The sequence below is a fragment of the Thunnus albacares genome, chromosome 17 (genome assembly GCF_914725855.1).
Source record: "Thunnus albacares chromosome 17, fThuAlb1.1, whole genome shotgun sequence".
Taxonomy (NCBI): Eukaryota; Metazoa; Chordata; class Actinopteri; order Scombriformes; family Scombridae; genus Thunnus; species Thunnus albacares.
This window is the reverse complement of record NC_058122.1, coordinates 8411812-8427783: the sequence shown is the minus strand read 5'-3', so window position 1 is coordinate 8427783 and position 15972 is coordinate 8411812. Positions and strand designations below refer to the sequence as shown.

The 15972-nt window shown below is 41.2% G+C and overlaps 2 protein-coding genes and 1 non-coding gene across 4 annotated transcripts; all 3 read right to left on the bottom strand.

The window, feature by feature from the left end:
- Nucleotides 1-106: 106 nt before the first annotated feature.
- Nucleotides 107-178, bottom strand: trnaq-cug. The gene has a single exon. It is a non-coding gene; the product is annotated as a tRNA-Gln (tRNA).
- A 587-nt stretch (nt 179-765) lies between these two features.
- Nucleotides 766-6253, bottom strand: chadla (chondroadherin-like a). Its single transcript, XM_044331348.1, has 9 exons — nt 6145-6253; nt 5901-6056; nt 5628-5773; nt 4399-4637; nt 4022-4287; nt 2672-3008; nt 2176-2528; nt 1703-1869; nt 766-1609 (listed from the first exon to the last, which is right to left on the bottom strand). The coding sequence occupies exons 1-9, from the start codon at nt 6202-6204 to the stop codon at nt 1303-1305; spliced, it is 2031 nt and encodes a 676-aa protein (XP_044187283.1). The 5' UTR covers nt 6205-6253; the 3' UTR covers nt 766-1302.
- A 1774-nt stretch (nt 6254-8027) lies between these two features.
- On the bottom strand, nt 8028-15050 carry rangap1a (RAN GTPase activating protein 1a). Of its 2 annotated transcripts, none has more exons than XM_044330690.1 (16): nt 14923-15050; nt 13787-13906; nt 13472-13599; nt 13200-13259; nt 12756-12935; nt 12535-12669; nt 11951-12109; nt 11527-11640; nt 11190-11289; nt 10979-11063; nt 10322-10454; nt 9959-10075; nt 9649-9754; nt 9441-9529; nt 9150-9271; nt 8028-8824 (listed from the first exon to the last, which is right to left on the bottom strand). In XM_044330690.1, exons 2-16 carry the CDS (start codon nt 13896-13898, stop codon nt 8743-8745), a joined length of 1722 nt encoding a protein of 573 aa, XP_044186625.1. In that variant the 5' UTR covers nt 13899-13906; nt 14923-15050; the 3' UTR covers nt 8028-8742. The 2 variants fall into 2 exon arrangements, with proteins under 2 accessions (XP_044186625.1, XP_044186626.1); XM_044330691.1 differs by having other exon boundaries at nt 9107-9271; nt 14923-15047.
- Nucleotides 15051-15972: the final 922 nt, after the last annotated feature.

Sequence of the window (15972 nt, the reverse complement as noted above, 5' to 3'; positions counted from 1 at the left end):
ATACTCACTCTGGAGAGGGGTTTGGTTATACTATGTCACGTTGCTTAACGTTAATTAAGTATTTATAATTTCAGCCGCATATGAGGTGTGTAAAGCATAAAAGGTTAGGTTCCACCGAGATTTGAACTCGGATCGCTGGATTCAGAGTCCAGAGTGCTAACCATTACACCATGGAACCACTGATTTGTGATCTTTACACTTTAGTTTTATATTGTTGGGAATAGCTATATGTATTTACGACTCATAAAGATGTTCTCTAGACATGCAAGTTATTTTTGTATGCGTCTATACGTATTTTTTTAAGGAAAATCCTGCGTAGTATGCCTTTAAGACATATAAAAATACTCAGCTTTGAACAAAAATGTGTCTGATATGCTTTTTCTACAACAACAACAACAAAATTTACCACTTTAAAATCCTTAAAATGGCATCTATTCCTTCTCCCTCATTAAAAGTCCAGAATCAATTGATATGCAAATTGTGTTTATTTTAAAAGTTTAACTGCTGAACACAAGATGTCTCCTACTTCACTGTAAAGTTCATTCTCAATGTTTGTGCACTGGAGGCTTCAAGTTTCCACATCACAATTGTGTAAATTGCATACTGGACCAGGATTGGATCAAAGCTATTTGTGATGTCAAAAATTATGCTCATAGGTCCACCACTTGAAATCAGATTTTCAGTGAGCAGAGAAACTTTCCACTTTCAGTAGATGAATGTGAAAACAGTCTTCTAGTGTCAGACTCTATATACATCATTCTGCACAGTGAAGGTCAAACATCCAATTGTAGGAACATGAAGAAAAACATTTTTGAGTAGAGGGGGACTTTAAAGGAAATTGAATTTAGGTCGTACAGCCACATTTCAGCTGAGGGGTAGTAGAGGACTAGGCAGCTGATTGTGACCAGCAGTGTAGACTATTGTAGTTTTTCCTGAGATGGCTTTGGCAGTTTGAACTAAATGTTAAATGAGACTATCTTGACCGTGTGTTGAAGATGTGGTCATGGTCACCATGTGTAAAACTAATCTTACCAATGTAACATGTACACCTCCTACAGGATTGGGAAGGGAATTGGTTGGGTACTCGGGTTGCTTCTGTCTTTTGTTTCTCCTTTCTTGCTGTGTTTATTATGCTTGGACAGCAAAGGGAGCATGTAAATCCCACACAGTTGTAATCTTGCACAGCAAAAAAGCCTCTTTACACTCAGCTGTCACACCGCAATAACAAATCCATTAACATGATGCCCAGGCTAATTGCAAAAAACTAGAAACTGACTACATCCAATTTGTTATAATGACTTATTACAGTGTCTTCTTCTTTTTTGTCACTGTTGATGCCGCAGGTTTCCTCTGAGGCCGATTCTTGGTTGGTTTGGGCTGATTAGCTTTGGGCTTTGCAGGTTTAGCCTTGAGTCCGGGAACCTTCGAGAGGCTGAGTTTAGAGTTCTTCACTTTTGGACGTGTGGGGGCCACAGCAACCTTTTCGTCTGGACGTGAGCTGCTTTCAGGGCAGGACTTGAAGACATGGATGTCTCTGACCTTCTGACCTCTGAGCTCAGGAGGGTTTCCACAGGTAGCGATCACTTCCAAGCTCACATTCTCCATCCACCTGAGAAAGTTATTTCCAAAAAGGTTATGTCTGGCAAATTTTCTCTGCCAAATGATTTCCAAAACCCTAATTCCAGGGAAAATTTGTACTGACCTGCGTAGTGGCATCAGAGGACAGTCACACAGCAGGGGGTTATCCTGCAGGTCGACCACCTCCAAGCCGGTGAGTGGGCTCAGGTCAGGAAGCTCCTCCAGCTGGTTTCCTCTCATAGTCAGAGCCCTCAGCCCTGGGCCCAGCCCTGCCAGAGCATCCTTGGACATCTGGATGGTGGTACAATTTTAAAAGTTGATCAGCAATATGTTCTGCTTTTTGAGCTGTTGACATGGTTATGGCCTCAATATCATGAATAATATTAATCCAATACTTAATTTCACATAGTCATGCCTAAACTAGAGGCATAATTGTGTTACAATGCTCTGTATTTTAATATTTTTACACCAGAAATTACATGGAGAAGAAATGGAGAGGCAGTGAAAGGAGGAACACAAGAGAAAATATAAACATGATGCAAAGGACACATGAAATGGGAAATGCTCTTCTGTTAGGTTGAACAGGGTTTTTCCTACTTTCTCCATGCCCATCTGGTTCATATAAAGCCTCTTCAGACTCTGGGATAGGGGCTGGAACGCATTTGGTCCCACCCAGCGAATTGAGTTGTGAGACAGTTTGAGCTCCTCCAGATTAGGGGCCGCAGACAGAGCATGGGTCGGCACCTCCGTTAGCTGATTTGAATCCAGGTGAAGTGTGCCTAGGAAAGCAGAGTCCAGAGCCCCCTTGGCAATAGCAGTTATGGTGTTATTGGTCAAGTAAAGCTCCATTAGTTTAGGGGTTACTGAGGACAGCAAACCAGTGGGCTCTAGTTTTGAGATGGTATTTTGCTCCAGGTGTAACATTAACAGACTTGGTAGGAGTGCTAGAGCTACAGGAGAGACACAAAGAGACAGAAAATATCTGTGTGTCAGTTTCCTGTGATTCTAATACATGTTCTTATCCATATGGACCATGTATATTCCTGTAATTTTAATTCATATACAACCAGATTTGACTTGACTGGCCACTGACCTGATCCAGGGAACTGTGCCAGCCGGTTCCCTTCCAGGTGAAGGTAAGTGAGCTCGGGGGCTCCTGCAAAGGCTTCAGGGTCCAAGGATGTGAGGTCATTGTCAGAAAGATACAAATAAAATAGGTTTTTCATTCCCCGGAAGGCACCGCCTTCGATCTCATGGATTTTGCAGAATTCCAGGTGAAGAGAAACCACTTGGCTGGTGCCTGGGAAGCTGTTGGCAGGAAGGTAGTGGAAGTGGTTGCTACGGAGGTCAAGCAGCTGTGTCTTGGTGGGGAAGCCTCGTGGTACTTTGGTGTGACCCCGACCCTCACATGTGGCATGCTGGGCTTCAATCTGGGAGGGTCAAATCAGAATGGAACATTATAACAATTCAACATAATGGGACTTATAAACAGCAGTGGAGTATTTAGGTCTTTTTCTTCAAAAAAAAGTAGCAATACCACAATGTAAAATACTTATATAATTTATAATACTTATATATAATATTCAAAAACTTGCTTAAGCAAAAGAGCTGGAAATATTATTAGTAAAATATACTTAAAGTGGACTTTAAAGTGTAAACGCTAAAATGTAGTGTAACAGTAGCACAAGAGGAGATGAGTCAAAGTCAGCAAACTCTCTTCATAATGTCAGTTACACAGTAATAACTATATAAGGTTTACTACCATTAGCTAATATTAGCAACCTTAAGATACTGGTCATACCAGACCAAGTAGAGCTGCAACAGCAAAACCCCTGAGTGTATTTAATCGAGCAATGGTAGTTTTATTAATTATGAATTTAACTTTTCATTTTTAAGAAGAAGACTGTGTCATTTCTTTTTTAAAAAGTAGTATTAAAAGTAAACTGACTCATTATACAGAACGTGCTATATTATTATAAATTCAGGTTTATTTAACTTTGTTAATTGGTTCAGTAACATGTAGGCAGCATTCATAGTTGGTCAAGGTGGATATAATTTGAACTGCTTTACACTGTTGAGCAGTTTAATTAATCACATTGCACCATGTTTTATAAGTTGTGTGTATGTGTGTGACATCTTGAATCTTGAAAAGTAACTATATCTGTTAGATAAATGTAGTGATCCTTTTGTCTCCATACATTTAGAACCCTATAATGTTAACAATCCAGTTATTCTAGTATCTGACTTTTAGCACACACTGTATATACCATGTAACATCAATTAACAGTTTCCTTCTGTTGCTGTGTTACAGAAAAGTAACAAATGTTGGAGATGGTCTGTTATTTAATATGAGTGGAAATGCACAAAATCTGCTCCATACAAGTGAAATATCGTTTCTGCCCCCAGAACTGTCTTCACACAAACAAAAATAAACCAAACTCACATCACAGTCACAGTTAACTGGACACTTGACTTTCTGCTTGGGCTTGACTGTGGGCAGGGGGCTTCCTGTGCTCTCATTGTCCTCCTCAAATTCATCCTTCAGTGTCTCCCCCCTGCTGCGGCAGCGCAGATCCAGAGGAGCGACTGCCTGCAGCGGCTCATCTGAAAGGTGAGGAGGTCCAGCACAGGCTCCAAGCAGCTTCACGCCACCGTTACGTGCCCACTCCCTCAGGGGCCGCATGTAGCAGTTACAGTAGATGGGGTTTCCTTCAAGAATAGTGATGGTCAACATTTGTTAAAGATGACATCACTTTCAAAACTCTCATTTAAAATCACAAGAGTCACTTAAAAGAAAAAAACATCATAACACAATTGTACCCGTCAGGTTGAGGCTGGTCAGCTCTTTGGGGCCTGAGAGAGGCTCCAGGTAACGAAGCTGATTGTGGCTGAGGTCCAAGTGGGAGAGGAGCGGAGCGCGGGACAGAGCCTGGTCTGACAGGTCCTGAAGGGACATGTGGTTGAGGTAGAGGTGTGTCAGCTTTGCCATGGAGACTGATTCTTCCCCGAGGTAGATCATGGGGTTATAACTCATGTCCAGGCGCGTGACCTCACGGAGTCTTTACAAGGTAAAGAGAGAAAAGTAAAAAGTTGAATGACAGATATCTGTGAAACAGGTCACAAATATATACTTTTATTCCTTAAAAAAAAGGATAAATAGTTTCCTAAGACAGCTGGGAACTGTAGTTTTTTATTAAATGTGTGTATGTGTGTATTTTTTGGGGTTTATTTTCAGCTGCGGATTTGGTGCTCCAGTGAGTATTTACAGCAGCAGGATGGTGTATGGAATTGAGTCAAAATGAACTACAGTGTTCATGGTAATGAAGGAACATTACCCTCAGTATAACGTTGTGGCTCATTGATGTGTTTTTAATCATTTTTGGATAAGAGTGGAGCTCTATGGCACAGAGGAATCATATATATGAGGCTAGATACACACATAATACTTGTTAGTAGAATCAGTTCTTTGCTGGTTTTGGTCTTTTCATGAGATTTGTTGACAATAAGAAAAATATAGAATATTACCAGACTTATCCTTTAAGGCAACGCCCGCATTATTACCTACTCATGATGCCCCATCTTGTAGAGGAGGTTGGGGAGTCAATAATAGGCACTCATAGGTCATTTCTGCCCCCTAGTGGATTTATCCGGTATTGGATGACATGAAAGACGAATGGACAGTCCACCACCTCTTTACTTATAAAAATGATATTCATCACTTTTATTTATATTGTCCAAAATTACAAAATTGCCACAGAGGGCTTAACAACACTCTCCAACCTTAGCTCCACAATTCAGACCAGAAAATACTGCAAAAATATCTTGGAATGGGAAAAAAAACTCAAGAAGCAACAGAGTGATCCTTCATCTCAGACATGCAATAAGTGTTGTATAAACAGGGTGGACAGTTGCAATTTTCTGTCAGTAGCAAAAAGCTGTGTCATTTGTTCCTATGGTGACACTGCTGAGAAGTTGGGAGCACTGTTTTCCATTAGAATATTAAAATAACACTTGTATAATGCCCATAATAATCCTTCAGATTGTCCTACCTGGTCATGGTCTGAGTGGGGAAGAACTGCAGCTCATTGTGGTCCAGGCTGAGTCGGTTGAGGGTGAACAGGCCAGCGAATGCCTCGGGTGCCAAGTTGTTAAGGGAGTTATGGCTAAGACGAAGCCACTTGATGTTTTGCAGGCCCTGGAGGAGAAGTCAGACTGTTGTGGGATCCTATTGCCAAAAATAATCATTCATTGTGAAGAGTGTGTAGCAGCTTATTGTGTCTGTGTTTGTGAATATGTGTGTGCTTATAAATGAGTCTGAATACCTGGAAGGCCATGTTGGGGATGTAAACCAGCTGGTTGTGGGTGAGGGCCAGCATGTTGAGGAAGCCAAGCTGTGTGAAGGCTCCAGGCTGGATCTCCTCCACACGGTTATGATCCAGATGCAGCTCCTTCAAGGAGGAGAGGCCGTCAAAGGACTCCTGCAACAGTCAGAGAGAGGGATTAGAAATTAAGAAGAAAATAATATTTATTTTGAGCAAACATGAAACATTTGCCCCTTCCTCTTACCTGGTAAAGGATGTCAATTTTGTTGTGGGCCAGGTTTAGGGAGACCACACGACCCAGCATCCGGAAAGCACCCTCCTTCACCCTGATGATGTTGCAGCGCTGCAAGTTGAGGTGGGTGAGGTAAGGTGTGAGCACAAATGCCCCCCTGGGCAGCACCTGCAGGTTGTTATTCTTCAGGTCGAGTTTCACCGTAATCTGTGAGAGTGATTAAATAGAACGGATGATACATCTGAGGCAGAGGTGAAGCACAATTAAAGGACAGGACTGAAATAAGAACTGTATCTCTGATAATGATATATATGATCAGAGATACAATTGATGAGAAAGCCTAGAACAGTGCCTATAGAAAGTATTCACCTCTTTCAATTATGGCAAAGCTATAAGTTACATGAATATGCACCAGTCTTTGTTTTCCCATTAACTATTGCTGCAGATCGCTTGAGCAAGACACATAACTTCTACTTGCTTCTATAGCTGTACAGCAGTTTGAATGGCATGCAGGACGTCCTAAATAGTGAGTGCACATTTACAAAATTCCTTTTGGGTGGATAGAGATTCAAATACAAAAATGCCTGAAATGCACCAAGTAATCTGCAGCTGCTATTGAAAGTTTCCTTCCTCAAACAGTTGTGTGAAGTGAAAGAGAGGCACTACACCTTTGAATTTCTCACCTCATCTATAGTCGGGGGAACCTCCGTTAGGTTCTTGCCAACGCAGGCTACCGTGAGTTTGGTGCTGTCACAGCTGCACACTCTGGGACATTTTCCTGCTTCCACCAGAAAGCTTACTGTTGAACTCACCAGTAAGACCACAGCAGAGAAGAAATTCATCTGTGCCAGTAAAACATGGGTTAGAAACATGACATCAAAAAAATCAAACATGCTGTGGAAACATTTCCACTGAAGTTGGCTGCTTAAAGAACTAAACAGCCTTAAAACAATTTTTTATAATGGATGCTATGATGTTCAAATTACATGTGATTATTTACTACCTATAAATACAAATAATTCATTACAATTAACATATGAAGCTGCTGAATGGAACTGTATCTTTCCGATGATGCACCTGATTTAAAAAATAATCAATAATAATACTATTTCATTATTTCTAATTTGCCATGAACTAATTTTTAGTTTATTTAAAAAAAAAATTTAGTTTTTTAATTTAAACATTGCTTCTGTGATGTTTATTTCTAAAAGAAAAAAAAGGAAAAATATTTAAAAACATAGTACTGTTGGTTCTTCAAATACTGCATTTACTTAATACTTAATATTTCAAATCTGCATTACAACCACAACAGAAGTCTGAACTGGAGGACAGACTTTAAAACCAAACTCACTGAAGAAAAAAGTTGGCTTACCTTCACAAAGAATCACTGACATAAATTAAAAAAAAAAAAAAAAGGATTATAAGTGAATCCGCTGGTTTGCTTCAGTTATCTTTCACTCGGAGTGTGTCCAGCACTTGAGTCTGGGGTCCAGCAGGCTAACAAACAAGGCTTTGGTAAATTCTTTTGCAGTGACCCCTGATCCCTGCGCCCCCTCACTGCAAATTAACACCTTGGCATTACATTTTCTGTCCAGTTAGAGGCTGAAACACCGGAAGCAAGAACTGTATTTGTTGGCCACAATGATTGCATTTGTAGATATGATTAACTGACTATTCTTTGTTTGTTACATTGATACCATAAAAAAATGCAATGTTGAATTAAGGATTTATCAGTGGCATCCGGGCTTTTTACTTATTTGACCTCAGTATCAGAGTTTAATTCATCCATAAACCCACTCTGCTGATTCAAATGCACCATCTCCACCAGAAGTTGCACGTTACAGAAGTAAATAAAAATGAACATGTATAATATGCAAAGATTGCAGAAGACATCCAACACTCAAATTATCTTTATTTTTGCAACGCAAACCCAAAAAATCTGCGGTTTGTGTCTCGTTAACAGCAGAAAATACATTTCATCCCTTTTAACTGTTCTACTGTACTTTACAGTCCTAATTTCATAATATTTACCAGTCAATAGATATTTTAATAACATATTTGACCATATTCATGAATTTAATAAACATTTAATATAAAACAGCTGAATAGTAAAAGGTAAATATGAAATAGAAAATGTACAATAGCTGATGCATCGAGCCCAAATCAGTCCTGATCAGAGGAAACACTGACATGATTTCATCTAATCTGCATCAGAGTGTAATCTGTGCTTCAGTCACAGACAACACACACATTTTAGGTTATGTGGGGAATGAAGGCGTTCCTTACAACGAAGGTGAGGAACAAAGTCGTCAGTGCTGTCCTGTAGTTATACGAGTGTACATGAAGCTACTCAGTTAGTCCACACCATAAGAGCATAATCTACTTCAAAACAAAGCATTCAAATCCATCCAGAGTCCAGAATAAGGTGTGTCGCTGAACTTGTGAAGAAGTCAGCGGTGACACAGCGGGGTGCACCTGACTGTGTGTTCTGTTCTTTTCAAGTGCTGCTCTGCTCCATTTGCTTCAAATGAGGGCCCATGTGTGCTGTTTTCCAAAAGGTCCATCAGTCAAGATTCAGTCTGTATGTGTGTGTGTGTGTATCCACAGTCCTCAGCTCTCAGACCTGACTCTCTGCAGTGTTGACTGGAGGTTGTTTCTGGCATTGTAACATGAGTCCAGGGCCTTGTTGTTTCTGTGAATGATAGACAACGTCAATATAGATACATATAGACACACAACTTCAGATTTTTAAAATACATTGTATTATTCGTCCATTTTTCTTACTGCCAACAAAATCCTTGAAAAACCAAACTGGCAATGAATTGATCTCACTAACCAGTACTGTCTGTTTACCCATTCCAACACCAAAGTAAGCAACCACCAGAGTGTGTATACCACCGTTATTACACGCACCAAGTGCAAAAACATTAGTGTATGTGCTTTATTCCTGATTGTATGGTACGATGTTTTGTACCTGGAGGCTGCCTGCTGATTGGCTCATTCTGTCACGTCCTTACCGGGACATGAAGGCCTCCAGCACAGCCACACTCTCTTTGGGGAAGTAGTCCTGTCGTACGACGTGCTCCAAGGCCTGGAGGTGGCCGGGAACCACGAGCACGGGCTTCACCTTGTCCTCACTCTGAGACGCAGGAGACAGGACCAGAGGAAAGAAAATGCAAAATGTAGGGAAAAGACCCATGTGAGAAATGCAGAGAAAAGAAAGGTAACAAAAAGGCATCAGACAGTGACATCGAAGGAAGACGTATTACTGTATCTTAGTCTAACTTTGATGAACATGTGCAGATTACCTTAAGAAGTCCGAGCAGCACTAACAAAGATGATACAAAGCTGTAGCCTTGGAAGGAAGGAGTGGAGAAAGCTTTCTTCAGAAGAGCATCTGTGAAGGAAAAATCAACAAAGTTGATATTGATGATATTGAGATGAGTTGATATTCTAACACTGTCAACAAAAAATAAAATAATGAATAGAAAGCATGTACTATTCAAAGTGTCTCACCGATACTGTCCAACACTGCATTCTTAACATCATTATTCTCCTCCTTGTACACTGATGCAATCTTGAGGAAGGCTTCAGCTGTTTTTGCAGCATCTGTCACATCCACCTAGTCACAGAGAAAGGAAGGAAGAAAGATTTATTTACTGATTTAATGACGATAATGTGTTTATTTACATCAAGTATAAATTCTAAAATCCTTTACTATATACGAAGGCATTTCTTTTCGCCTTTAGTAGATCTCATAAACAGATCGATGTAGGTGTGAGGGTGAAAACTAAAGTTGTTTTCGTGGAGTCATCCCTGTGGTTACCTGCTGCTCGATCAGCAACGCTCTCTTGGCCCCCAGTTTGAGCAGTTTGTCTGGAGATGGAAAGCTGAGGAAGGAGGAGACATCCGGCGGCCGGGGTGCTGATACAGGAGTGGACAACTGCAAAGGGAAGGGGAGAGGAGAGATGTTAGGATGCTAATTTTATATATTTTTTGCTCTTTTAGAAGTTGACAAAAGCCAACCTTTGGTCACATGAGGCGTTTTAAAGATGGATGTCATGCAGCTGCAGCATCAAACTTGCTTAAACTTAACTCATGTGCGTGCAGGTAACTAATGATACACTTTTTTTTTTGCCCATTAGGCAGAATTATGAGTGGTCTGGTTTTTATCACATGTTTATCTGACCTTGTTGCTGCTTTCCTCTTCCTCCTCTTCTTCCTCTTCTTCCTCTACCTCCTCCTCATCTACCTCCTCATCATCATCATCCTCTTCCTCATCGTCGTCCTCGTCATCGTCTTCTGGTTCACCTTCATCGTCACTGAGGCGAATCAAAATACAGCTCGTTAGTGAAGTTTTGTCTTTTTCCTGGGATGAGATGCATCTTTTCAAATGATTGTGATATTCAGCAAAATAAAAAAGAAGTCACTGGTGGGCAGTTTTTCAGGTGCAGATGTGATGCACCAGACGCAAAGTGTATGTATCGAACAGAAGAGCAGGTATAAAAATAGTACAGATGAGATTTAGACTGGCCACAAGCAAGTAAATTACCTCTCTATGTTAAGAATGTTCACTGCGTATTTGTGTAATAACTATATAAACCTGGACTGAATTTGCATCAGTAAGGTCAATTGTTCTCTCACAGTCCAAACACACACACAAATACATAAACACACACACACAGAGATCAGGTGAACTGGTGATTCATCATAGACTAGCAGGCTGTCCTGCTTCTCACCAAATGCATGCTGGGATAGGTTCCAGGTGCACACAACTCTGAACACGATGAAAAGATAGACAGACTGTCTTTAAGACCCAGCAAGAGCTAAAGTTCAACGTGATTACCTGAGTGATCCTAGAAGCTCGGCCTTGTTGATGCCTTCCAGGGCGTCTTTCAGAGCTTTGCAGCCATCTTCTCCCAGACAGTTACCTGCAAACCAAAGAGAACATTTATGCAGTGTAGTGAGGGGAACCAAATAAAACAAATTTTTAAAAAAAAGGCATCTCCTCAGACTTGTACTTTGAGAAAGGATGACAGCTAATTGTGGGTTTGTACCATTTAGGTCCAGTTTCTCCAGCTGGTCTTTGTCCTTCACCGCTTGTGCCACAGCCAGAGCAGCTTCCTCTGTAATCTCACCGAATGACAGATTGAGCTCCTGTTAAACATAACGGGATATTTGATCAGGAGGGAGAAAAAGTCAAACAAAAACTGAGAGAAAGGATAAGGAGAGAGAGAGAGATCGAGCGAGAGAGAGAGAGAGAGAGAAATGATCGAAGTCCAAAGGAGTGTGCGTGTGTGTCTTTCTACTTATTTCCATTCAGATTGGTTCATTACATGGATCACATTCTGGCATCAACACATATCTTAAAATCTGTCTCCTCTACTCACTCACCTTCAGGATTGGTAGTCCCTCTGAAACAGTTTTTGCAATAGCTGTGGCTCCAGCTGGCCGCACCAGGCAGTCCCCAAAGTTTATCACCTGGATGCTGCGTAGGTGTTTCAGGGCCTGTGAAAGAGCCCCAATACTCGTTATCATTATTTGATTAGAGCTAAAGGAGAGTGAATATTGATCTCATGTTTATCAGGCAGCCAGAAACACAAGTCCAAATGAATACCAATGTTGCTCTGAGTCTGTGGGATTATAAAAAGGTGGTAATGTTATTACAGTCTACGTTTTTCAGTTTGTTGTGGAGTTCTTCTGCCCTCAAGTGGCCAAAAATAAAAAATAAAAAAAAATTTCAACCATGAGCTTTTTCATTGTCAGCAATCTACCAACAAGCCAAAAGTCACCATGCAGATCTCTGATGTCACCATACCTGAGCCATGGCGGTAGCCCCCTTCTCAGTGAAGGTGTTGTCGTTGAGGTTGAGGATGCGGAGGTTTGGGTTGTGCTGCATTGCCGTGGCCAGGGCTGTCACACCGGGATGATTGATGCCATTCTGGGGCATATGAACCTCCTCCAGGCTGCCCATCAACTGGGAACACAATTAATAGTTGTAAGATACAAATTACTCTGCCTACACAGCCACACTGCACCTCTACACAGAGGACAGCAGCAGTTTATTTGCAATAACAGATTTTGACAGCTTTGAAGAACAGTGAAATTATCAGGTCAAGTAGTTAAAAGACTCTCTGACAACATAACTACATTCATATAAACTGTTCTGAGATCAGTGTTTGAAATTAACGATGCGACATACTCCAGTAAGGCGAGCTGTAGTCAAATCTGTCACAGTGGTTGAAAGTTGTTTGCTCAACAACTGTTGTGATGGAACCAAAATGCAAAATGTGACAATGTGGCCTTTATCATCAGAGTACACTATGCTGCTATGTTTCCACAGAGCACTCTGCAAGTCTACAAGTAGAGTGTTCAAAGCTCAGGGAGGAGTCAGTCTTCTACCTGGAAGGCTTGTGCGAGGGCAGTAGCTCCATCGTTCTCCAGTCGGTTCCTCCCTGCAACAAACACCTTCAGGCTGAGGGGGGCGCCGTCTGCACTAGACTTTTTATGGCAATCGGTCAATGCAGCAGCCAAGATCTGAGGAGTTCATAAACAGATGAGTTACACTCTGACGACATTCATTTAAACATCATCAATCTTAAAAAGACGTTCTCACGACTTACTTTCCCACCTCCGATGCCCATGCCACAGTTGTTGAGCCGCAGCTCCTGCAATGTGTAGCAAGCATTGCTCTTCAGCAACCTCTCGATGCCTTTCACCCCATCTGGTCCAAAGGCGTTGTCACTGAGGTCTAGAACGGTCAGCTTGGCGCCCGCCAGCATCAGAGCGTCACCCAGTGAATTCTTCACAAAGACAGAAAGAGAAAAATGAAATAAGAATAAGTAAAGAAGTGTCCTCTCTGTGAAAGTGTCGAAAGATGTTGAAATTAGATTTTACTGAAAATAAATCCAAACAAAGAAGTTCAAAATAAAGACAACACGAACTATGAGTTACAGCTGTGTTACAGCAACAACATCAAAAAATGTGTGCAGCATTTCAACGAGTTGTGACTGGAAGCCTAAACTTGTTTTTGCATGGACAGTAATGTAGAGGAGCTGGTGCATTACCAGAGCAGGAGGGATCTCAGAGCGCAGGCGGCCTGTGAACATGTCACTCCAGTAACAGCGCTGAAAGAGACAGAATAAAAATCTCCAATATGTTCCATAAAAGACAACTAATTAACTACTGACCATAATCATGTTAAGCCTACTGTACAATATGTTAGAGCTGAAATGAAAAATCAAAACAAAGTCAACACTACAGTATCATAAAAGTGATGAATTTGACTTTAAGATCCAAACAGGAATGATAAAAAGAGTGAAGAGTAAAAAGTCCAAACCTTGAATTCGCTCTTTGTCTCTAGGGCTTTGGCGATGGCCTGTGCTGCTGCCACACCTACAGTGTTTCCCTCCAACCTCAGAGCCTGTAAACCCTCAAAGTCCTGGATGTCCTTCACTATCTCCTCCACTGAAGACGGGGAAAAGGGGAAAAAGTTAAAGGTTGAGGTAGAGACAGGGGAGATTAGAATAGGATGGTGATTCAAATTAGGACGCAAGCATGAAAAAACATTACAGCCAAGACTGAAGTGTGTTTTACCAAATCAAGCCTCACTGGACATGAGGTTTGTTGGTGCACAGTGACAGCTGACACTCACCTGATTGGGCATCATCCAGCTTTCTTCCCTGGCCTTTGTAGCTAAGCTCTCCATCTTCTACTCCAGTCTTGGCCAGAGAGTCAGCCAACTGTGCAACAATGTCTGTCGCCATGGGAACACCTGGGGGACAAACACAATTAACTTTTTATTCTGCTTCATAATAATGATAGTGCTTGCTACCAATTCTGTCCTGTGACAAGAACTAGTACTTATTACCAAATAAGAACCACACACTGCCTCCTTATAGAAGGCATTTAAACTCTAAAACATGCAGTAATGTACGAACAGTTCAGGTTTTAACCACCACGTTTCTTTCTGAAAAGCTTGGTCCACCTTTCTACTACACAAAACAGCTGACAGTGCTGTTTCGCTGAGGGAAAATCCACCCAAAAATTGTATTCAGATCTACTGTACGACATTACAATATAGCTAAAATTCAATTTACTGATTCAAACATGTCTCTTTGTACGCTGAACAGTACAGACTGTAGAGATTTCATCTAGGTTAGAGACAAATCATGAATCCTCTGTAGACACTGTAATAGTGTTATGTGGGGAGTATGAGCACATATTGTGCTCATGTAGCTGAAGCTGTGGTGAATATGAGCACATATTCACCACAGCTTCATTTGGTTGAAGTCAGAAGCTTTAATTCGTTGTTCAATTAACTAAGTCTCAAAAAAGTATGGCAAGGCAGGCGTTTTTATTCGTACACACCGACTTCACGGTCTACAATCATCACGATAGAAAGTTGTTTTGGGGTAGATTTTCTCTGCAGCCCCGTGGGCTTGAGTTAGCTGAATGCTGCTAACGTTATGCTAACACAAACAGTTTGATATCTGACTAGTGAAGACGACTGTCGGGTCAGTAGCATATCATGTACCGTTACGTTTACTAGACACTTAACAAACCTAGTCTGGTGGTTATGAGTTTACAAGCTGGGAAATGTACGTTATTAAACTAGCTAGCAGAGAGCATGGCTCGGCCTCTCCACGGCCATCTGAAAACCGCTGACTAACGTTACCGGCGCTGCACTCAGCCTGACCTCACCGGTTCTCGGTAAAGTTCGTTACTACAGTGTCTATAAGCGGATCCATGATTTAGTCTGCTCCCAACAGGAATTAAAATCACCATTACCACAACACTTCTGTGCTTGTTGAATCCAGTCGAGTGACACACTCCCGCTCGCCCTGACGTTCAAAAGCACACACTACCCAGCCTGACGACCGGAGAGATAGGAGACAAGGGACTTGTAGTTCAATCAGAGATGGGAGGCAGAGGATTTGTAGTTCTACCAGAGGTACGAGACACGGGATTTCTAGTTCATTCAGAGGTAGGAGAAGAGATTTATAGTTTAATCTGTGGTAGGAGACAAGGAATTTGTACAATCAGACTGCGACGGTGTGTTCACGGGCTCCTACAGAGCTTCTACGTGCAGTATGTGGGAAAGGCTTACTGTAGGTTATCATTGTCTCTTCGTGGAGAAATTTACAAAATGGACTTGTAATCGTTAATTTGCTGTTTTTTTTTTTTATTCCATAGGACTTTCTCATATTTCTGACACACCAGAGCTGGATAATAATCCATCGGCAACCGAGGTGCAACATCAGTCAAGCTTTACACTGCACTGCACAACCAGCAGTGGTGGAAGAAGAATTCAGATCCTTTACTTAAAAATCCCCTCCAGACATGTATTAAGACATGTAAAAAATACTCTGCTTGGAACAATAGTGTGTGCACGATATGGTTTTTCCATGAAACATGTATAATTACCATTTTAAAATCCTTGCAAATCCTTCTCTCTCACTAAAAATCTATGAATATGCAAATATATTTCATTTCAAAAGTTTTCCTGCTGGACACAAGATGTCTCCTACTTCACTGTAAAGTTCATTCTCAGTGTTTGTGCATTGGAGGCTTCAAGTTTCCACATCACACTTGTATATATTGAATAATGGACCAGGATTGGCTCCAAACTATTTGTGATGTCACAAATCATGCTCGAAGGCATACCCCTTAAAATTGGATTTTCAATGAGCTCAGAGAAACTTTCCACTTTCAGCAGATGAATGTGGAAACAGCCTTCTGGTGTCAAACTCTGTATATGCATCATTCTGCACAGTGAAGCTCAAACATCCAACTGAAGGAACAAGAAGAGTAGACGCAGCCTTTAAGTAAAAGTACCAA

Excerpts from the sequence above, each read along its gene's own strand:
- chadla (XM_044331348.1), bottom strand. The coding sequence starts at position 6,204 with ATGCTGGGTCGTGTGGTCTCCCTAAACCTGGCCCACAACAAAATTGAC. Across the intron at positions 5,774-5,900 it reads TCCCCAACATGGCCTTCCAG|GGCCTGCAAAACATCAAGTG; the intron begins GTATTCAGACTC and ends CTTCTCCTCCAG. Across the intron at positions 4,638-5,627 it reads CCCACTCAGACCATGACCAG|ACTCCGTGAGGTCACGCGCC; the intron begins GTAGGACAATCT and ends TACCTTGTAAAG.
- rangap1a (XM_044330690.1), bottom strand. The coding sequence starts at position 13,898 with ATGGCGACAGACATTGTTGCACAGTTGGCTGACTCTCTGGCCAAGACT. Across the intron at positions 12,110-12,534 it reads CCCTCGCACAAGCCTTCCAG|TTGATGGGCAGCCTGGAGGA; the intron begins GTAGAAGACTGA and ends TTGTGTTCCCAG. Across the intron at positions 9,755-9,958 it reads CGTTGCTGATCGAGCAGCAG|GTGGATGTGACAGATGCTGC; the intron begins GTAACCACAGGG and ends CTCTGTGACTAG.